Source organism: Callithrix jacchus, chromosome 6, assembly GCF_049354715.1.
Source record: "Callithrix jacchus isolate 240 chromosome 6, calJac240_pri, whole genome shotgun sequence".
In the NCBI taxonomy this organism is placed as follows: Eukaryota; Metazoa; Chordata; class Mammalia; order Primates; family Cebidae; genus Callithrix; species Callithrix jacchus.
In genome coordinates, this window is record NC_133507.1 from 122725654 (window position 1) to 122749961 (window position 24308).

Genomic DNA, 24308 nt, shown 5'->3' on the forward strand with positions numbered 1-24308 from the left:
AATGTGATAACACATTCCTGTATTTCCAGCTAGTTGGGAGGCTGAGAGGGAGGACTGATTGAGCCTTGAGAGGTCGAGGCTGCAGTGAGCCATGATCGTGCCACTGCGCTCCAGCCTGGGCAACAGAACAAGACCCTGTCTCCAAAAAAATAAATAAATAAAAATAATCTGTTTAGTGAATCCATATCAATAAACTCAGCCTGATGCAACTTTATTTTCCTTCCACCATTATCCCATGCCCTTAAAATCCATCTCTACATATATTCTCCAGAATTCTGTCTGTATAAATTAAAAAACTCAAACAGTTATTTTGGACTATATATGGAGTCTGTTCCTGAAGATCCAAAAGAGCAAAATTTGCTCACATTTGAGAAGCATAAACCTACAATGACAATGGTGGTAATGAGAAATACGTATTAATTTTATAGGGAGGTAACAACTAATTAGGCATTTTACTATTTACTACCATGTGCTAAGTACTTCACATGTAACTCATTTAATCATCATAGTAATTCAATTGAGTAGTTTTAATTTTTATCCCATCCAACAAATGAAGCAGAAAGAGCCTAAGCAACTTGCCCAGAGTCGTACAGGAGGAGAGCCCACGCAGTCTGGCTCTAGGGCCTGAACTCTCAATCACTATATCTTGCCCCTGCCTACTCCTCTAGCTCATCTCCCATTGCTCTCCTCCCTGTTCCTAATCTCTTAGCCACTCTCAACTAAAGACCGTTCTCCAACACAATAGAGCCTCTTAGAGTTTCCTGCTTTTACTTATGTGGCCTCTCAAGAGAACGTGTCCCTTCACTCCTCCAAAATCAGCGAGGTGCTCTACTACCACTTTTACGAGTCTCACTCCAAGCACTTTGTTTTGTGGAGCCTTACTTGATAACTCTTTCCTCCCCAACTTCCCTGACAAGAACTAGAAGCTTCTTGGCTGTCCCACAGTTGCTTATGTTAGGCTCTTGAAGGGCTTTTATCCCATTTGCATCATCATAGTAATAATTTTTTATGTTACTTTGCATTAAACCATGAGCTACTCAAGGGCAAGGAGAAGACCTCACATGTCTTTGTATTTGCCATGACTTGGGGATATAGCAGACATTCAATAAATGTTTATTTAATCAATGTATGAAGAAGAAAAATAAACATAAGAAAAAAATTAGCTTTACTATTTCAACAAATTGTCAATATCAAATAAAGTATTTTAATGATAATATCCAGTGTTGGTGAAACAATAGGAAAATAAGCACTGCAATTTCCCATTCAATACCTAATTCCCTCAATCCCATTTCAGCTTTTTCCCATTTCTTGTTCTTGGATAACACTATAGATTAAATCTCTCAGGCGCTCATCTTTCTATAATCTTTTTTTATTGGTGAAATTTCAAGATTGATTAGCATACTATATTTTAAGTTACTTTTGGTTTGCTAATGACTTTTTTCTCATAGACTTTTCATGGATGATTTTGTAGCAATAACTGAAGTGGTGTGGTGGTAAGGGTAACATTACTATACTGCAGAGCACAAAACTGACAACTATTAGACACTGATATTAAGTCTCTCACCTCTTCTCCCAAAGCGGGTATCTCCTTGGCCTGCTTTCCTTATTAAGATATTCCTCCCTCTTCTCCTTCTGGCATGAACTTGGAACTCTTCTTTTATCTCCACACGTCCTCAACACCTATCCAGGGCCATGCCCAGAAATTTAAAATTTCTCCCTCTAATTAAGCAAAATAATACACGACTCTCTTCACCTCGGAGTCTAGCCCAACCTGGCCGTGTCCTGGGGACTTCTTAAAATAACCAAAGTGTTCCACCAACTGGATTAAAATTGTTTTAAATGCCACACGACCTGACCATATTAATGAGACTTAAAATTCTTACGTCATGGGGTCTGTTCTTTCTGGAGGTGGTGCAATATTCATAAACATGGTTGGTTCAATACTTCTCTGAAGAGGTTTTAACTGAAAAAAATGTAAGTGTATGTTAACACTGTTTAGTTATAATTAAAACTCACTAATTGTAATGCCATACCATATTAATACCATATGCTATGAATACCCCACGACTATGAAACAGATCTTAAATGAGACATGTAAGGAAAAAAGGAATTAAGAGAGGAAAGAAAACAAACTAACATTTATTGGATACTAAATATTTGCCAAGCATTTTATTATACCTTTAATCTTATTTAACCACCTCAATAAACCTACACCATAAGTAACTATGCATATTCTACCGATGAGACTGAAGATGAGTCATTTGCTCAAGGCTACACAATAGGCAAGAGTCAGGACTTGAATGTAGCTTTATCTGTCCCCAAGGTAGTGCTCTGTTTACAGTATCGCAGTAGGCAAGTATGGGACCATACCACTGAAAAGCTCATAGACATAAAGTCGAGTTTTTATTTTGAACTTTTCTTATATATCCCATTCTTTTCCATACAATTCCTTTGTTCCTCATTTTTAGTAGATTTCACCAACATAAAATAATACTTGCCCAGTTTTATCTGAAAAGGATACCTCTCCTTAAAAGTGGCTATTATTATATATTATATTTCTGTTCAGACACAAAACCTACCTCTGAAGTTGGTGTTCATATGCTATAACTGTCACAAAAAGGAGTAAACAACTAAGGGTCCCTATAAGGCCTAATTATGATAAGAATTTTTTAAAATAGCAGAAGAAAAAGTAAAAAATCATAGCAGAGAATGGAAAAAAAAAAGCTTGTTCCTTGCAGCTTTCATCTGTGTATTACTTCTGATTCAAAATGTATTAAACATCATTATAATATAGGCAAAATTTTAAAGCATATTACAGAGATTTCTCAGTTAACAGAGTGGTAGACTTGTCTAATAAGACTGGTGTCTTCACTCCCAATTCCTAACTTAAAAACACTCAAAACTTAAAAAAATAAAAAAGGGAAACTGAAAGTGATAAATGACATGTAAATAAAGGTCATTTCCCCTATACAACAGCAGTACTAATAGGACTGCATTTTTGAATACCACAAAACTGATGACACCCAGGAATATTAAGAATTCTTTCAATATTTGATGAGAGTATATATGGGTACTTTTTTAGAATAATTCATTGAAAAGGTCATTGTTTTGGACAAGAATTTCCTTTCTAGGAATCTGGCCTAAGGATATAATTAAAGAAAAGGACATAGGTTAGTACATAAAAGTATTTGTGGCAATGTGGACACATGGTAGTGAATTTAAAGGAGCAAGTCACAACTAGGAAGACATCTTCTTTGGGTTTATTACTCTCTTGATGAACCAAGGAGGGTTAAAATAACAACAGATGTTGAAAAACTATGGAGGAAAGGAGCATATGAGTATTATCTGAATAACATCAGTGACTCCATTTGTTTTTTCAGACATAAAATCTCACTATGTTGTCCAGGCTGACTCAAGTGACCCTCCCTGCTTCAGCCTCCGGAGTATCTAAGATTACAGGTATGAGCTACCAGGGCAGACAGACAATAACTCAATTTTTGGTAACTATATTTAGATGCAGAAATCCACACTGATTTCTTGAATACTTCTATTTTAAATTACATCAATATATATGTATACACACATAAAAGCAAGTTTTATTTTATTTTTTTGAGACAGAGTCTCACTCTATCACCCAGGCCGGAGTGCAGTGGTATGATCTTGGTTCACTGCAACTCCCGCCTCCCAGGTTCAAGTGATTCTCCTGCCTCAGCCTCCCGAGTAGCTGCAATTACAGGCACGCACCACCATGCCTGGCTAATTTTTGTATTTTTAGTAGAGATGGGGTTTCACCATGTTGGCCAGGATTGTCTCAAACTCCTGACCTCAGGTGACCCACCCACCTTGGCCTCCCAAAGTGCTGAGATTACGGGCCTGAGACACCATGCCCAGCCTAAAATCCAGTATAAAACTGGATTTTTTTTATTATAAAAATAAGACATTTTGAATAAAATATCATTGCTTTAAAATGCATAAACAAATCATAGTAAAGTCTCATCTTTCTTTAGGCTGATGAAAAGCCCACATACCTCAAGGATGGGAGGTAAAGAAGCATCTCTTAAAAATATTTATTTTAAAGAATTGATCAAACTGAAATAGGATGATTTGACTGAAGAGTTCCAACAGAATAATCTTTTAAAAGAGGAGAACTAACCTGATGTGAAAATCCATAACCAAAGTTTCCATAGCAGAACATAAATTTCACCTCCAGCCTGCAGACAAGCTAAACATGTGGTAAATTTTATTGTTTGATCAGGATGAGATTTTAATAGAGAAGTGACAAAATGTGATATTTTTACTTTACTCATCTGTAAGTTAGAAAAACCAAAGTATGAATCTCTTGACTTTTCAAAAAGCATTTACACAAGAAACTCCTACAGAAGAATCTACTGAGTTCCTGAAATGTTAAAACCTTTTGTGTTAAAGTTAAGTAGTATTATAGAATTAAAATATGGAAACTATCAACTTCTAATTGCTAATAGGATTACACTGAGATGCTCACATATATATGGAGATTCATACACGTGTATGTATATTTTTAATTCTTTACTCACACTCCTCTCACCTCCAGTCCCATTTTCAGATAAAATTTTGATTTAGACAAATGATTTCAGTTCTCTGAACCCAGATTGCGTATAGGTGAAATAAAGGAGGGCACAAGAAGTAATAATGCCAAGTTCCTGGCCCCTGTTTTGGCCAATGGCAGCAAAAGTCTCTCTGAATAGAAAGATCAATTAATCCAACTACTAATTTTAAGCACTTAAAAAGAAATTGAAGTAAGAACTATAAACAACTCTTTAGAAACTCCTTAGAGAGAAAAATAATGCTTCCTCAATTTAGCAAGTGAGGCTCCCGAGGCTTTGCAGCTAAAGCAAGAGCCACAGGCGTTCTACTCTCTCACCCAATGATTGCTAATTTTCTTTATCACCATTTAGCAAAAAATATATAAATAAATAAAATAAGGAAAGGAGAATGAGGAAGAAGAGGAGGAGGAGATTCTTGTTAGTAAATATTGACTTTCTATTTAATACATTTCTACTATTTCAAACAGTGACTGGTACAGTAACTGAAAGAATAAAAACATGCAGGTTACAAATAATATCAGAGGAAAGTTACATGAAATGTTAAGAAAATATTACATGCACATAAAACTTAGGAAGTTTCAGTAAAGTCCTTACTGCGTTTCTATGCAACATTTGAACATCTTCAGTGAAGTACCCTTTCTAGAAAAAAGAAATAATAAAGTTTTAAAATATAGAATTACTCATGTATTTCCCTGTATATTATCTAAACCAAGGGTTCCCAGCCCCTAGGCCATGGGCTGGTACAGGTCCATGGCCTCCATGTCCTTTTAGGAACTGGGCTTCACAGCAGAGAATGAGTGGTGGGCAAGCGAGCAAATCTTCATCTGTATTTATAGCCACTTCCCATCACTCATATTACATCAGAGCTCCGCCTCCTGCCAGATCAATGGGGCTTTAGATTCTCATAGGAGCAGGAACCCTATTGTGACCTGTACACTCAAGGAATCTAGGTTGTGCTCCTTATGAGAATCTAATGGCTGATGATCTGTCACTGCCCCCCATCATCCCCACATAGGGACACTTAATTGCAGGAAACCAAGCTCAGGACTCCCACTGATTCTATATTATGGTGAGTTGTATAATTATTTCATTATATATTACAATGTAATAATATTAGAAATAAAGTATACAATAAATGTAATGTGTTTGAATCATCCTGACACCCCTCCCCACCCTGGTCCATGGAAAAATTGTCTTCCATGAAACAAGTCCCTGGTGCCAAAAAGGTTGGGGACTGCTGATCTAAACATATTATAGTTTTTTTTAAATCAGGTAATAACTTTTCAAATCCACATATGAACCTAATAGCCAAAATACAAATATAAGGAATGTTCAAAAGAAGAAAATAAAAGTTTAAGTAACAGAAGTAAATATATTTATATTATGTTGTAGACAAAAATGTTCCTAATAAGTTCAACTTCCCCTTTACAATCACTCGTGAGAAGAACCTGGCATCTGTCACTAAGGTTTCTGCAACCTCAGACTCTGTGCAAGACCAATAGACTGCCCAGCCCAACCCAGGACTCCTTTTGTCTTCTTTGCTCCCCATAGACCAGTTCGTTAACCTTTTCTCCTATTTCTTTTTCCTCTTGATGTTAAATGTTACTTCGTTGTGGAATGTTTAACTTATAACATTTATATATTAAGTGTACTATTATGCATGTTTGCAATGTTGACTGACTTGTGGAATGGCTTGAGCCTGTGTGCCCACAACTCTAACTGTTGAGTGAACGGGAGGCACTCATGAGAGTTGGCTCCTTGGGAACTCCATGTAGCTTGTGGCTTTTGTGATTGAAATAGCATCAGTAAAAACCTGACATTGTGGAAAGACAAACATGTATGGACCTGGTTACCTCTAACCTTGCACCCTCATGAGAGAGGGGTTACTTAAACATAATTCTGTATGATAAGTTGAATACCGACAGGACTGAGTACCTCTCTCATCTCTCAGAGATGGCTGGATCTTTTAAACCAGCTAAACTTTCGTACCCTTGCTCAATATCTACAGTCATCCCTGCTGTTATGAGTCAGTCCACAATTCTCCAGAAACTTTTTGAGTGCCAAAATGACACCAGAAGTAAAAAAATTCCATACCTGGCCTATGTGACAAGTCACAACCAATATACAAAATATACAATGAAGACTTTGTTTCATGCACAAAATTATTTAAAATATTGTATAAATTTACCACTAGCCTATGTGTATAATATGTATATGAAACATAAATGAACTTCATGTTTATACTTGGGTCCCATCCCCAAGATATCTCATGATGTATATTTGAATATTCCAAAATCAAAAAAACATTAGAAACGCCTCTGGTCCCAAGCTTTTTCAGATGAGTAATATTCAACCTGTACAGACATTCTGGAAAATATTATGGATATTCTTCAAAACATTAAAAATATCATTACTATATGATCCAGCAATCCCACTTCTGAGTATACATTTAAAGAGACTGAAATTGGTATGTCAGATTTCATGCACTCATTTCAGCATGATTCACAATAGCCAAGATATGAAAGCAACTTAGTGTTCATCACCAAATGAACAGATGAGTATGTGGTGTATATACATACATGCAATGGAATACTATGCAGTTTAAAATAAAAGGAAATTCTGTCATTTGTGACATGGATGAAACTGGACAATTTTATGCTAAGTTAGCCAGGCATAGAAAGACAAACACTGTATGATCTCACTTATCAGTGGAATCTAAAAAAGTCAGTCTCATAGAAACAGTAGAAAAGTGGTTACCGGAGGCTGGAGAGTAGGGGTAGGAATGGAGAAAGAGATGTCCAAAGTCTCAATTAGACTGCAGGAGCAGGTTCTAGTAATCTACTGCACTGCCTGGTGACTATGGTTAATAATAATGTATTGTGTATTTCAAAATTGCTGAATAAAATATATTTTTATCATCCTTAGTATAAAAAAGATAAGTTGGTGAGGTGATGAAAATATTAAGTGGCTTGACTGAATTTTTTTTAGTGTATACATAGATCAAAACATTACATTGTACCCCATAAATATATACAGTGCTTGTTGATTAAATATAAATAAATAATCAGCTAAAAATTACTTTATGGGCAAACAGAAGAATACTCCCATATGGAATAGTATACAGCAGCAAAAAATTAACACTAGCTAAGTGTATTAATATTAAAAATATATCATATTTAGAAATATAAAATGATATTTTTATAATCATACATAAGTAGTAAAGCTATGAAAAAATAAGGGAATAATAAATACAAAGTTTTGGATAATCATTATTTTTCCCTGGGGGAGAGGGAGGAGACAGAAGATGGCATCAAGCAGCAACATAAAGACTTCAACTCTATTTTTATTAAACTGCAACAAAGAAAATGCAAAAGCCTTGCATTATAAAAGTCCTTTAGACCCCATCTTCTCCCTATGCTGTATGCTATGGCTGTCATACGCATGACCTCTCCAAACATTATAAACCACACAGATAAGGTTATAATTTTTTCTTTAAATAATCACACAAATTTTAAAGAAAGTAATAAGAAAACAATAGTCTTTCCTTCATTCTGCTGTTGAGCCCATTCAGTAAATGTTTAATTTCGGATATTTTATTTTTCAGTTCCAGAATATACATGTGGGTCTTTTTATATTTTCTATTTTTCTGTTTTTGTTTATAAGAAAGAATTAGAAAGAAACTCTGAATACTGAAACGTTATAAGTGTGGAATGATGGGTGATTTTTTAATTTAAAAACTATACCTTTGTATTTTAAATTATTAGCATAGGGGAGCTGGGGAGGGATAGCAGGGGGAGAAATGCCAGATGTGGGTGAAGGGGAGGAAGAGAGCAAATCACTGCCATATGTGTACCTATGCAACTATCTTGCATGTCCTGCACATGTACCCCAAAACTTAAAATGCAATAAAAAGAAAATAAATAAATATTAGCATATTATTAATGATCTTATAAAAATAACTATTGATAAGTTTGTATATATGCTTCTAGTCCAAGCATCTCTATTTCTAAGTTTTCTTCAACAGAAAGTAACTAATAAGTAATGTCACATTTTTTGATGCCTAAATTGCCATACAGCCAAAGGAACTTTAGTCATTTCTAAAGATCCTCTCCCAAAATATCTTTGAGAAGTTCTGGTTGCTTACACTTACTCATTACTCAATATGTTTATCTCCTCCTTCATCTCTTTTTTGTGTCTTAGAAATTATCTGATTTTCCCCAATTTCCTATTATGAAAATTTTCAAACACGCAGACCACTCAAAAGACTCCAATTAGTACCCCTCCTAGAAGATTAAACAAATTCAAATATTTGTTTAACAACTGTTAACATTGTTTAACAGTAGGCCATTTTTTGAAATATCTGTGTGTGTATAGATATATGTTTGCTGATCAGTTTCGAAGTTGCAATCATCATTACTCTTTACTCTCAATGTTAAAACTTTATCTTGGATACTGTAAAAATAAGAATATATATATATAGATATATACACCGATACACATATATAATATATATATATGTGTATAGGTGTATATATGTATATATCCACAATATCAGTATCACACTCAAGAAAACAATTCTAGATTTTTTCCTAATATTTAGTAAATATTAAATTTTCCTAATTGTCCCAAGAATGTCTTTTATTTATGTTTGTTTTTTATTTTTTGGGACAGGATCTGTGTTGCCCAGGCTGGAGTGCAGTGGTACAATCATGGCTCAGTGGAGCCTCAGCCTCACTGGGCTGAGATGATTTTTCCTGCCTCAGTGCCTCAAGTAGCTGGGACTACAGGCAGGTTTCACCATGCCTGGCTAATTTTTTGTGGGTGTTTTTTTGTGGCTTGTTTGTTTTTAAGAGAAGTGGTTTCACCATGTTGCCCAGGCTTGTCTCAAACTCCTGGGCTCAAGCAATCCACCTCCCTCAGCCTCCCAAAGTGCTGGAATTACAGATGTGAACAACCATGCCTGGCTCCCAAGAATCTTTTATAACTTTTTCAAATCTGTATTCAGTCAAACTTGTTGTATCTCTATAAATCTGGAACAGTTTCCTCCATCTTTGGTGGGTTTTGGTATTTTTCTAATGACCATCGCTATTTAAACAATCTACGCTGATATGTCCCACTTCTGTACTTATCTTAAAGCATTGTTTAACTTTTTCCCTACTAATTAAATTCCTGTAAACTTGAAGTTAGTTCTATACTCAGCTTGATTAGAATCAGGTTAAACTTTTTTTTTTTTTTGAGACAGGATCTTGCTCTGTCACCCAGGCTGCAGTGTAGTAGCATAATCATAGCTCACTACAGTCTTGAACTCCTGGGCTCAATTGATTCTCCTGCCTCAGCCTCCCAAGTAGTTTGGACTACAGGCACATGCTACCACACCCAGCTAATTCTGTGTGTGTGTAGAGACAGAGTCTTGCTATGTTGCCAGATTGGTCTCCAGCTCCTGGCCTCAAGCAGTTCTCCCACTTCAGCCTCCCAAAGTTCTGGGATTATGGGCCTGAGCCTGCACCCAGTGAAGTTAAACATTTTTTATGACAATAAGTCATAGATAATAATATGTACTTCACATTATATCACTACAGGAAGTACATGATGTTAAGTTATCCACAATTCATTATACTAAATTCAAGCTCTTGGTTAAAGTGGCAACACCACATCTCTCTAATGTAAAGGAATATTTCCCTGTGCAATGATCTATAAGCTGTTACTGTGGCACCATGCAAATATCTTGCTTCCCAATAACATTATACCTAATAGTTTTTTAGGACCATTGCTAAAAATTGACTGAATTAATCATTATTCATTATAAAGAGTTGCAAAAACAATAATTTGTAATTCTTTCATTATTTCTACATTCATAAAGTGGTATTCTTTTATTTTAAAAATTTCCTTTTTCTTCCTATACTACCTCTTTTCTTTTTTGAAGATCACCAAGGACTCACGAATATTCCTTTATTCAGAATGTTGTAATAATCTATGTTCAAGTTATTCTGAAGTTGGCCAATAGGAGTCCCTGCAGTCTGCTGTTTGACACAACTCCATTAGTCTTTGAAAACTTCCTTGCTGTATGCAACAAAAAATATTCCTGAAAATACTTTGGATGGTTTATACTTATTCACTAATCAATAAGTTCTTTACTTTGAATTCAAGGCAACCACAAAATGAGCTGCTGCAAAGTGAGACAGACTCCTAGAAAAGAGAAAACAAGAGAGAAGCAACCATAAAATCTGTATATAAACTCTGTCCAAATCTTTGGCTAACCCCTAAAAGACACACACACAAGGAAGGCTGTAGGCAGCCCAGCTAAGGAAAAAAGAACTTAGCTGAAATTTGTATTGCCGACTAAGAGACAGACTTTGCAGCTTCAGTCACGTCTTAAGACATTTCAGAAACACAATAAAACATGTTTAACGCTATTAGCCATTCTACAATGTATACATACTTCAAAACATTCTGTACATGATTTATATACAGCTTTTATTGGCAAATTTAAATAGCTGGACGTGGTGGCTCAGGCCTGTAATCCCAACACTTTGGGAGGCTGAGGTGGGAAGATTATTTGAGCTCAGGAGTATTAGACCAGCCTGGGCAACATGGCGAAACCTTGTCTCTCCTAAAAATACAAAAATTAGTCAGGTGCAGTGGCAGGTGCCTGTAGTCCCAGATAGTGGGGAGGCTGAGGCAGGAGAATCCCTTGAGCCAGGGAGGCAGAGGTTGCAGTGAGCCTAGAAAATTTGTTTTCCAGAAAGTTAGTTTTAGTGATATAACCTAAAAGTCTAAGTGGTTACTTAATTTCACATATATATATATATATATATATAGTATATACATATATATACATGTATATACTATATATATATTGTATATAATATATATACATAATATATATATGTATATATATGTATATACAAAATATATATTGTATATACATATATACATATATATATTATATACTATATATATATTCTGTAAAATAAATTTTTAAAAACATTATGCTATTATAAGCCAACTCTTTTAAAAAAATATTTAGCCAAAGGGAGAGTTTATTTCTTAAGTGTATGAATTTGAAGGCAGATAAGAAACAAGAAGAAGAAAAGCAAAGCACACTGCCATGTGTGTACCTACGCAACTGTCTTGCATGCTCTGCTCATGTACCCCAAAACCTATAATCCAATAAAAAAATTAAAAAAAAAAAAAAAAAGAAACAAGAAAAGTCCATCAGGTATAATAAATCACAACAAACTGGATAACCAACAGGCAATGTGATACCCAGGTAAAAAGAATCATTTTGATACATACCTGAATTATTTCATAAAGATGTATCTGAACACTCCCTAATGAGAATGCACATTTTTTTGTATTGTCATATTGCATCAGTTCCAATAAAACGTTATTCCGCTCATCATTATAACGTCTGGGAACCTCAAATCAAAACAGATAAGAAAAGAAGCATTAAACTTGAGCCTAAAGATTTCTGAACATATACATTCCATACTATTATTTGCATACTTAGTGATTCATTTTTGTACATTATTAGTTCCATAACTTTCAACCTCATGGTCACATATATACTAATATCAACAAAATGAAGATCTTGCTTATATCTAATGTCAATTATCATCTTTTTGAACCACCCACTGCATACATTCTCTTTTTAACTCTACACAAAAGTTCACCCTCAATACTCTATTGAAACTACACTATCAAAGATAATCAACTACCAATACAAAATGCAAATATTCCAGATATCCAGATAATCCAAATACAGATTATCCAAATATCCAACATTTAAAAATATCTAATATCCTTTTCAAACTCTGTTCTTTAACTTTTTGATAAAATATATACCATTGCCTGAACTTGAAACTCCCAACCCTGAGTTCTGGAGCACAGTACTATTATTATGTAACCTTTAACATCTGTACACTCTCTTGCTAATTAGAAAAAAAGTCATGCCTCCCCACTTGGAAGAATCCAGGTGCCTTCCTACAGTGCCTCTCCCCATGGTTGACATCAGAGCCTGTATGAGCCTTCTTAAAGTTATGTTTGCAACTGTCTTTCCCCAGGAAATGAGAAAAAAGTAATGCAAGCCCTGTGATCCAGCAGAGTGGTTAAAAGGGAGGGCAGGCTCAGTTTTTCAACAATTTGGCATCTGCGTTATCAGAAACAGTAGAAAACTACAAATGCTCGATAAAAATTTTTTTTTTTTTTGTAGGAAGGGAGGAAAGGAGGAAGGCAGGAAGGGAGAAAAGGAGGAAGGGAGGGAGAAAGGGAGGGAGGGAGGGAGGGAGGGAGGGAGAGAAGGGAAGGAAGGAAATCAGGCATTGAGAGAGACATTGCCGACCTGGATCTAGAGGTCTACAAATTGATTTCTTTTCTTCTTTTTTTGAGAGAGGGAAAGAAAAAAAAGGAGTGAAGGAGAGGAAGAAAAAGAGGGAGAGAGAACGGAAATGTTGCTTTATTCTAAAAAAAAAATAGGTATTATTAATGGCCAATCAATATTTTATTTAAACTTATGAGTAGGTGTGATGTGGTATTGACAAGAATGTATATTTTGTGTATTTAAAGTGGAGAGCTCTATAAATATTTATTAAGTTTACTTGTTCCAGATATGAGTTCAAGTCCTTGATATCCTTATTAATTTTCTGTCTCATTGTGTCTAAGTCTCTATGTATCTGGGTGTTAGGATCGTTTGCTCTTGTTGTTGCATTGATCCTTTTACCACTATATCTTTGTTGCTTTAATATCTATTTTATCAGATACCAGAATTGCAACTCCTGCTTTTTATTTATTTATTTATTTTTGCTCTCCATTTGGTTGGTAAATCTTTCTCCATACCTTTGTTTTGAGTCTTTGTATATCCTTGCATGTGAAATGGGTCTGGATGTAGCATACCGTTGGGTTTTGGCTCTATCTTTTGATTGGGGGATTTAGTCAATTTAAATTTAGGATTAGTGCCGTCTGATGTTAACTGGCTGTTTTATCCATTCGTTGATGTAAATTCTTCTTTATGTTGGTGCTCTTTACTTTTTGGTATATTTTTAGAAAGGCTAATACTGGTTGTTTCTTTCTATGTGTAATGCTTCTTTCAGAAGCTCTTGTAAAGCAGGTCTGGTGGTAATAAAATCTCTGAGTACTTGCTTGTTCATAAAAGATTTTATTTTTCCTTCAGTTGTGAAGCTTAGTTTGGCTGGATATGAAATTCTGGGCTGAAGGTTCTGTTCTTTAAGGATGTTGAATATTGGCCCCCACTCTCTTCTGGCTTGTAGAGTTTCTGCTGAGAGATTTGCTGTAAGTCTGATAGGCTTCCCTTTGCAGGTAATCTGACCTTTCTCTCTGGCTGCCCTTAGTATTTTCTCCTTCATTTCAACCCTGGCAAATCTAATGATTATGTGACTTAGGGTTGCTCTTCTTGAGGAATATCTTTGTGGTGTTCTCTGTATTACCTGGGGTTGAATATTGTCCTGCTTTGCTAGTTTAGGAAAATTTTCCTGAATAATATCCTGAAGAATATTTTCCAGCTTGGATTCATTCTCTCCATCGCATTCAGGTACACCTATCGAATGTAAATTTGGTCTTTTCACATAGTCCCACATTTCTTGGAGACTTGGCTCATTCCTTTTTATCCTTTTTTCTCTAATCTTGTCTTCTCATTTTATTTCATTAAGTTGGACTTCCACCTCTGATATCCTTTCTTCTGCTTGAACAATTCGAGTGTTTAAATCTGTGCATACTTCTCGGAGATCCTGTATTGTATTCTTCAGTTCCATTAATTCACTTATATTTCTCTCTAAGTTATCTATTCTCATTAGGATTTCATCAAACCTTTTTTCAAAGTTCTTAGTTTCTTTACGTTGGGCTACAACATGTTCTTTTAACTCACAGAAGTTTCTTATTATCCATGTTCTGAAGCCTGATTCTGTTAATGGGATGCACTCATTCTCCATCAAGCCTTGTCCCCTTGTTGATGAGGAACTGTGATCCTTTTTAGAGGGAGAGGCATTCTGATTTTGAGTATTCTCAGCCTTTTTACTGGTTTCTTCCCATCATTGTAAATTTATCCACCTGTTGTCTTTGTAATTACCAACTTTCAGATTAGGTCTCTGGGTGGACGTCCAAGTTGTTAATTCCCAGGGCCGAAATATGAGCAACCCACTGTGCTGGCCACAACGGTGGTGTTAAAACTGATGGTGCTTTTCTGCCTGGGAATCTCCAGTCTGGCTTCCTTCTTGAGTCCATAATAGGCGACTCTGCCTTTCCGGAGCTCCAAACCTCGGTCAGAAGGGGAACCAGTCCCATTTACTCTGCACCAAGAGCTGGTGCACCGAGGTGCCTGCAAAGCCGCTGCACCGGCCACAAGAGTCACGCTGGCGACCCGTGCGGCTCCTCTGAACCTCGGTCAGAAGGGGAACCAGTACCGTTTACTCTACACTAAGAGCTGCCACGCCAAGGTGCCGGCAAAACTGCTGCGCCAGCCACAAGAGTCATGCTGGTGACCCGTGCAGCTTCTCCACTTGGAATCTTCTGCTCCGTGAGCAACCAAAATTTGTCTGAAAGTGTGGCGTCCTCTCTTTCTCTGCACTTTCACTGGGAGCTGCAATCCCGAGATGTTAGCAGTCAGCCATCTTGAATCGTTCCTTGATAAAATATTTAAAGTATCATTTTAAAAGCAAAAGAGGGTTAATAAAATGCTGAGAAGTAATCATAAATCTCCAAGTATTGACAGACACTCAGAGATGTAAACTAGACACTGAAGTTACATTTGCCCTAAGGGCACTTCCCAATCAGGTGACCTGAAACTGCAGTTTAAATGGTTTTGAAAGGCGCAGAAGAGAGAAGACAACACATGGTACATTTATCAGAGGATCCTTGCCCAACCATCTTCTGAGAAAGCTGAGAACCCAAAGGGCTATGGCTTCAGGAAATGGAGAAAGCTTTCTCCCATCACACCTACAGAAGGTTGCAAGGAAAGTTGAACTGCTGAGTAGAATGGAGTGCGGAGTCCCTAATAAGCTATCAACAAAAACCAGTTCAGAGAAATTGCAGCCTAAAGTCACAGTCACTGAATGTTATAAAAAATTTAGATCCAGACGCTTAAAATGGTTTAGATAGTAAACTTTATATTATGTATATTTTGTCATAACATAAACAAATAAACAAGACAACTTAAATTTTTTAAAATATCTCAAGTGAAATTTAGTTTAAAATGGTCCCAAACTGAGAGTAGACTCAGTCACCTTAGAAGAAACACAAGTCTTTCTTAGAGCTACTACTTTCATCTTAGACCTCAAAGAAGTTTGACAAGTAATTTTCCAAGGAAAATGAACAGTTAACCATCAAAAATAACTCAGTCAGCATGGAAGCAAAGAGCCACAAAGGAAAACAGCAAAAACAGACCCCCAAAAAACTTCAAATATTGGAATTCTAAGGAGCTACACTTACTATGTTAAAAGGCATAAAAACCAAACTGAAAATATACTCCTGCTGCAGGAAACTTTAAAAACTATTTAACAAACCTAAACAAGGAACAATCTGTAGAAATGAAAACTAAAATAATTGAATAAAACACTCTATCAACTCAACCACAAATTTAATGCAGCTTTGGAGAATTAATGAACTAGTATTAAGGAATCCCAGCACTTTGGGAGGCTGAGGCAGGTGAATCACTTCAGCCCAGGAGTTCGATCCTAGCCTCAGCAACATAGCAAATCCCATCTCTACAAAATAATACAAAAAGCAGCCAAGCATGTAGTGCATGTCTTTAGCTCTAGCTACTCAGGAGGCTGAGATAGGAGGATCACTTGAGCTCAGAAGGTTGAGGCTGCAGTGAGCTGTGATCACAGCATTAAACTCCAGCAGGGGTGACAGAGAAAGACCATGTCTCAATAAATAATAATAATAAAATAAATATCAGAAGAATTACTTAGAATGCAAGGCAGAGAGACAAAGTGATCAAAAATATTTTTATAGGTTAAAAGATATGGAAGATAGTGTAAGAATACCTAACATATGTTAACCAGAGTCCAAGGAAAGGAAATAAAGGATTAAGAAAAGGGGGCAGAGAGGCACTATTTTAAGAACTATTAGCCTGCTGGGATCAGTGGCTCACGCCTGTAATCCCAGCACTTTGGGAGGCCAAGGTGGGTGGATCACGAGGTCAGGAGTTCGAGACCAGCCTGACCAACATGGTGAAACCCTGTCTCTACTAAAAATACAAAAATTAGCTGGGCCTGGTAGCAGGTGCCTGCAATCCCAGCTACTCAGGAAGCTGAGGCAGGAGAATAACTTGAATCCAGGAGGCAGAGGTTGCAGTGAGTTGAGATGGAGCCACTGCACTCCAGCCTATGTGACAGAACAAGACCCTGTCTCAAAAAAAAAATTAGCTAATAATTTTTCATGACTGATGAATATCAACAATCCAGATTAAGCAGCCAATAAATCTCAACATAATAAACAGAAAGCCAAATACAGACACATCAGAGTGAAATTAGCAGAAAAATATATATAACACACAGAGAGGAAGATACATTATTTTCAAAGGTGACAGACTGACAAGTGACTTCTCTTCAACAAATATGGAAGCTAAGAGAAAGTGAAATGATATTTCAGAAAATAACTGCAAATTTACCATTCTATATTCAACAAAAATTTCACTCAAAAATGAGAATGATATAAAGACCAGGCAAACAAAAAATAATTACATCACCTGTTAACTCTCATAGGAAAAAACATTTTTAATAAATAGTTCAGACAGAAGGTAACTGACCCCAGGAGGATGATCTGAGCTATAAGGAAGGTTAAAGTAGGATCCAAGTTGGCCAAATAGGAACAGCTCTGGAGTGCAGTTCCTAATGAGAACACAGAGGGTGAGTGATCACCATATTTCCACAGACCAGGAGATTCCTGGGCGGAAAAGTGCCACAAGTTTCCAGGACAGCTGTTTCAGCCAGCACAGCGGGTCTCTGCACAAAAACTCACACAAATCTGGGCAGCCATTTCAGCTGGTGCCTGGAATGCCTGGGAGACAGAGTTGCCCATTCAACTGATAAAAAGGGGCTGAAACAGGGAGCCAGGTGATCTGGCTCGGCAGGTCCTACCCCCACAAAGACCAGCAATCTGAAACACTCTGGAATGAGAGTTTCACAGCAAACACAGCTGGACCTGGGACGGTCCAGCTCTATGGGGGGGAAGGGCATCCACCATTACTGTGGCAGTCCACTACTACCAAGGCATTCTGCCATTACCAAAGCAATGCGCCATTACCGAGGCAGTCCATCATTACAGAGGCAGTCCGCCATAGTGAGTCAAATCACCATAACTGAGGCAGTTCTAACTATACCTCTATAAACAAAACCGCAAGGAAGTTCATACAGCAGCTGGGCAGAGCCCATGGCAGCTCAGCAACACCTCTACTAGCAGACTGTGACTAGGCTACCTCCTTGCTGGGTGGGGCATCTCTGCAAAAAGACAGCATGTCAGGAACTTATAAATAAAGCCCCACCTTCCCAGGACAGAGCACCTGGGAAAAAAAGGTGGCTATGAGTTCTGCTGCAGCAGACTTAAATGTACCTTCCCAGTAGCTCTGAATGGAACAACGGAGCTCACAGATCAGCACTTGAGCTCCTATAAAGGACAGACTGTCTCCTCAACCAGCTCCCCAACCCTGCTATATGTAAAGAGACACCTCATAAAGGAGAGCTCAGGTTGACATCTGGAAGGTATCCTTCTGGGACAAAGATAACAGAAGAAGAAACTGGCAGCAACCCTTACTGTTCGCCAGCCAGCGCAGATGATCCCCAGGCAAGTAGGGTCTGGAGTGGACGTCCAGCAGTCCTACAGCAGAGGGGCATGTTAGAAGGAAAACTAAAAAACAGAAAGAAATAACTTCATCATCAACAAAAAGGATGTCTGCTCAGAGATCCCATCCAAAAGACACCAACTACAAAGACCACAGATAGATAAATCCACAAAGATGGGAAGAAACTAGTGCAAAAAGGATGAAGACACCAAAAACCAGAATGCCTCTCCTACTCCAAGGGATCACAACTCCTCACCAGCAAGGGAACAAAGCTGGATGGAGAATGACTCTGACAAATTGACAGAAACAGGCCTCAGAAAGGGGTAATAACAAATTTCTCTGAGCTAAAAGAACGTGTTCTAACCCAATGCAAAGAAACTAAGAACCTTGCAAAAAGGTTTGACAAAATGCTAACAAGAATAAACAGTGTAAAGAAAAATGAAAATGAATTGATGGAGCTGAAAAACACAACACAAGAATTTCATGAAGCATACACAAGTTTCAATAGCAGAATCAATCAAGCAGAACAAATAGAGGTTGAAGATCAACTTAATGAAATAAAGTTAGAAGGCAAGATTAGAGAAAAAAAGAATAAAAAGAAATGAACAAAGCCTGCAAGAAATATGAGATTATGTGAAAATACCTAATCTACGTTTGATAGGTGTACCTGAATGTGACGGAGAGAATGAATCCAAGCTGGAAAATACTCTTCAGGATATTATCCAGGAGAACTTCCCCAACCTAGCAAGGCAGGCCACCATACAAGTCCAGGAAATACAGAGAACACCACAAAGATATTCCTCAAGAAGAGCAACCCCAAGGCACATAATCATCAGATTCATCACGGTTGAAATGAAGGAGAAATTGCTAAGGGCAGCCAGAGAGAAAAATCGGGTTACCCATGGAGGGAAGTCCATCAGACTCACAGGGGATTTCTTGGCAGAAGGCCTACAAGCCAGAAGAGAGTGGGAGCCAATATCCAACATCCTTACAGAAAGGAACTTTCAACCTAGAATTTCATATCCAGCCAAACTAAGCTTCATAAGTGAAGGAGAAATAAAATCCTTTATGAACAAGCAATCACTCAGAGATTTCATCATTCACTAGCTTTGGCTTTACAAGAGCTCCTGAAAGCACTAAACATAGAAATGAATAACCAGTACCAACCACTCCAAAAACATACCATATGGTAAAGAGCATCGACCCAATGAAGAAACGTGTCAACTAATGGGCAAAACAACCAACTAGCATCAAAATGGCAGGATGAAATTCACACACAACAATATTAACCTTAAATGTAAATGGGCTAAATGCCCCAGTCAAAAGACACAGACTAGAAAATTGGATAAAAAGTTAAAACCCATTAGTGTGCTGTATCCAGAAAACGCATCTCACATGCAAGGACACACATAGGCTCAAAATAAAAGGATGGAGGAAGACTTACCAAGCAAATGGAAAGCAGAAAAAAGCAGGAGTTGCAATCCTAGTCTCTGACAAAATAGACTTTAAACCAACAAAGATCAAGAGACAAAGAAGGGCATTACATAATGGTAAAATGATCAATACAACAAGAAGAGCTAACGATCCTAAATACATACGTACCCAACACTGGATCACCCAGATACATAAAGCAAGTTCTTAATGACCTACAAAGAGACTTAGACTCCCACACAATAATAGTGGGAGACTTTAACACTCCACTGTCAATATTAGAAAGATCAACGAGACAGAAAATTAACATGGATATCCAGGACTTGAACTCAGATCTGGACCAAGCAAACCTAATAGACATTTACAGAACTCTCCACCCCAAATCGACAGAATATACATTCTTCTCAGCAATCATATCACACCTACTCTAAAACTGACCATATAATTGGAAGTAAATCACTCCTCAACAAATGCAAAAGAATGGAAACCATAACAAACATTCTCTCAGAAAACAATGCAATCAAATTAGAAATCAGGATTAACAAACTAACTTATAGCTGCACAACTTCATGGAAATAGAACAACTGGCTCTTGAATGTTGACTGGATAACCAATGAAATTAAGGCAGAAATAAAGATGTTCTTCCAAACCAATGAGAACAAAGACACAATGTATCAGAATCCCTGGGACACATTTAAAGCAGGGTCTACATGAAAATTTATAACAATAAATGCCCACATGAGAAGCAAGGAAAGATCTAAAATCGACACCCTGTCATCAAAATTGAAAGAGCCAGAGGGGCAATATCAAAAAAACTCAAAAGCTAGCAGAAGATGAGAAATAACTAAGCTGAGAGCAGAACGGAAGGAGATAGAGACACAAAAAGCCCTTCAAAAAAAATCAATAAATCCAGGAGCTGATTTTTTGAAAATATCAACAAAACAGACCACTAGACAGATTAATAAAAAAGAAAAGAGAGAAGAATCAAATAGATGCAATAAAAAATGATAAAGGGGATATCATCACTGATTCCACAGAAATAAAAACTATCATCAGAGATTACTACAAACAATTCTATGCACATAAACCAGTAAACCTGAAAGAAATGGATAAATTCCTGGACACTTGCACTCTCCCAACCTTAAACCAGGAAGAAGTCAAAACCCTGAATAGACCAATAACAAGGGCTGAAGTTGAGGCAGCAATCAACAGCCTACCAACCAAAAAAAAGCCCAGGTCCAGATGCGTTCACAGCTGAATTCTACCAGACATACAAAGAGGAGCTGGTACCACTCCTTCTGAAACTATTCCAAGCAATCCAAAAAGAGGGAATCCTTCCCAAATCATTTTACAAAATCAACATTATCCTGATACCAAAACCCCACAGAAACTCAACAAGAAGAGAAAACTTCGGGCCAATATTCCTGATGAATATAGATGCAAAAATCTTCAATAAAATACTGGCAAACCAATCGCAACAGCAGATCAAAAAGCTTATCCATCACAATCAAGTAGCCTTCATCCCAGGGATGCAAGGCTGGTTCAACATATGCGAGTCTATAAACTTAATGCACCACATAAACAGAACCACAGAAAAAAACCACATGATTATCTCAATAGATGCAAAGAAGGACTTTGACAAAATTAACAGCCCTTTATGCTAAAAATTCTCAATAAACTAAGTATCGATGGAATGTATCTCAAAATAATAAAAGCTATTTACAACAAACCCACAGCCAATATCATACTGAGTGGGCAAAAACTGAAAGCATTCCCTTTGAAATCTGGCACTAGACAAGGACGCCCCCTCTCACCATTCCTATTCAATATAGTACTGGAATTTCTAGCCAGAGCAATCAGGCACAAAAAAGAAATAAAGGGTATTCAATTAGGAAAGGAGGAAGTCAAATTGTCTCTTGATTGTATATTTGGAAGACCCCATTGTCTCAGCCCCAAATTTCCAGAAACTGATAAACAACTTCAGCAAAGTCTCAGGATACAAAATCAATGTGCAGAAATCATAAGCATTCCTATACATCAATAACAGACTTAAAGAGAGTCAAATCATGAGCAAACTCCCATTTACAGTTGCTACAAAGAGAATAAAATACTTAGGAATACAACTAACAAAGGATATGAAGGACCTCTTCAAGGAGAACTACAAACCACAGCTCAACAAAATAAGAGTGGACACAAACAGATTGAAAAACATTCCACGCTCACGGTTAGGAAGAATCAATATGGTGAAAATGGCCATACTGCCTAAAGCAATTTATAGATTCAGTGCTATCCCCAACAAGCTACCAATGACCTTCTTCACAGAACTGGAAAAAAAACACCTTAAACTTCATATTGAACCAAAAGAAAGCCTTCATAGCCAAGTCAATTCTAAGCAAAAAGAACAAAGCTGGAGGCATCACACTACCTGACTTTAAACTATACTACAAGGCTATAGTTATCAAAACAGAAAGGCACTGGTTCCAAAACAGAGATATAGACCAGTGGAAAAGAACAGACGCCTCAGAGATCATGCCACACATCTACAACCATGTGATCTCTGACGAACCTAACAAAAACAAGCAATGGGGAAAGGAGTCCCTGTTTAATAAATGATGTTGGGAAACCTGGCTAGCCATGTGCAGTAAGCAGAAACTGGACCCCTTCCTGACACCTTACACTAAAATTTACTCCTGATGGATTAAAGACTTAAACATAAGACCTAACACCATGAAAACCCTAGAAGAAAACCTAGGCAATACCATTCAGGACATAGGCATATGCAAGGACTTCATAACTAAAACATAAAAAGTATTGGCAACAAAAGCCAAAATAGACAAATGGGACCAAATTAAACTCCACAGCTTCTGCACAGCAAAAGAAACAGTCATTAGAGTGAATCAGCAACCAATAGAATGGGAAAAAAATGTTTCAATCTACCCATTTGACAAAACGCTGATATCCAGAATTTACAAAGAACTAAAACAGATTTAAAAGAAAAAAACAAACCTTGTCTGTTTCCCTCCCTTTCTCTTTCTCATGAGTACCAGAGTCCCTATATAACTTCTAATTTCCCCCAGGCCTGGGAGTCCATCATGCAATCAATAAAAAAAAAAAGAAAAAAACAAACGAACCCATTCAAAAGTGGGTGAAGGACATGAATAGACTCCTTTCAAAAGAAGACATATATGAAAAGTTCATAATTTACTATTCACTAAGTGGAAGAGAATCATTATAAAGGTCTTCATTCTTGTCATTTTCACATTGAATTGGCTGAGAAAGAAGAGAGTTGGTCTTGCTGTCTCAAGGATGGCAGAGAAGGAAGTGGTGGAGGAAGTAGAAGGAGAGGCACGAGAGGGAGACACATTTGGTGTGATTTTTATTGAAAAAAAAATCCATGTATAAGTGGACTCATGCAGCTCAAACCATGTTGTTCAAGGGTCAACTGTATTTAACAATTTCATTCTGTTTTTCAACTTTCTTATTGTGGAAATTACCCACTACTCTTTTTAAAAATGGCTATTATAGAAATTGTGTATGCTTATCAAATCCAATGTTTACAATATCTTTATCCTTCATCCTTCTCCTGGGAAGAGCAAGGATCTTAGAAACTTTAATTCCATTTATCACCCTTAACTAATATGTTATTATTATCTTTTTTTGTATTTTTAAATCCACTGAGTTGTAATTTGTATTTATTTAACATAGTCTATATTTCTTTAGTTTACCTACATATTTGCCACTTTAACCTTTCTTTTTTTTCTTTTTTTTTGCAGCGGGGGGGTGCGGTTTAGATCAGACCCTTTGTGTCCAATCACATTTCTTTCTTTTATTTTAAGTTTTTATTTTTAAAAATATATTTTATTACACTTTAGGTTCTGGGGTACATGTGCAGAACATGCAGGATTGCTGCATGGGTACATACATGGCAATGTGATTTGCTGCCTCCATCCCCACATCACCTATATCAGGCAATCTCCCCATGGTATCCCTCCCCAACTCCCTACCCCCCTCTGTCCCTCCTCTAGTCCCCTCAAACAGACACCAGTGTGTGATGTTCCCCTCCCTGTGTCCATGTGAACACCCACCTATGAGTGAGAACATGCAGTATTTGATTTTCTGTTCTTGTGTGAGTTTGCTGAGAATGATGGTTTCTAGATTCGTCCATGTCCCTACAAAGGACATGAACTCATCATTTTTTATGGCAGCACAGTATTCCATGGTGTATATATGCCATATTTTCCTTGTTCATTCTATGATTGATGGGCATTTGGGTTGGTTCCAAGTCTTTCCTATTGTAAACAGTGCCACAGTGAACATACATATGCATGTGTCTTTATAATAGAATAATTTATAATCCTTTGGATATATACCCAGTAATGGGATTGCTGGGTCAAATGGAATTTCTATTTCTAGATTCTTGAGGAAACGTCACACTGTCTTCCACAATGGTTGAACTAATTTACACTCCCACCAACAGTGTAAAAGTGTTTCTGTGTTGC

General features: G+C 37.0%; 1 protein-coding gene across 8 annotated transcripts in view; it reads right to left on the reverse strand.

The window, feature by feature from the left end:
- The window catches only part of CATSPERT (catsper channel auxiliary subunit tau), a 250019-nt gene that overhangs the window by 193086 nt on the left and 32625 nt on the right, over positions 1–24308 (reverse strand). For all 8 annotated transcript variants that reach the window (XR_013519035.1, XR_013519034.1, XM_078328136.1 and 5 more), the window contains exons 5-8: positions 11880–12002; positions 5178–5222; positions 4154–4222; positions 1884–1963 (exon numbers count right to left, since the gene is read on the reverse strand). Coding sequence is in view for 6 of the 8 variants with exons in the window: in XM_078328136.1 (XP_078184262.1) it covers positions 1884–1963; positions 4154–4222; positions 5178–5222; positions 11880–12002 (317 nt within the window). In the remaining 2 variants the exon portion in view is untranslated. The remainder of the gene's footprint in view (positions 1–1883; positions 1964–4153; positions 4223–5177; positions 5223–11879; positions 12003–24308) is intronic.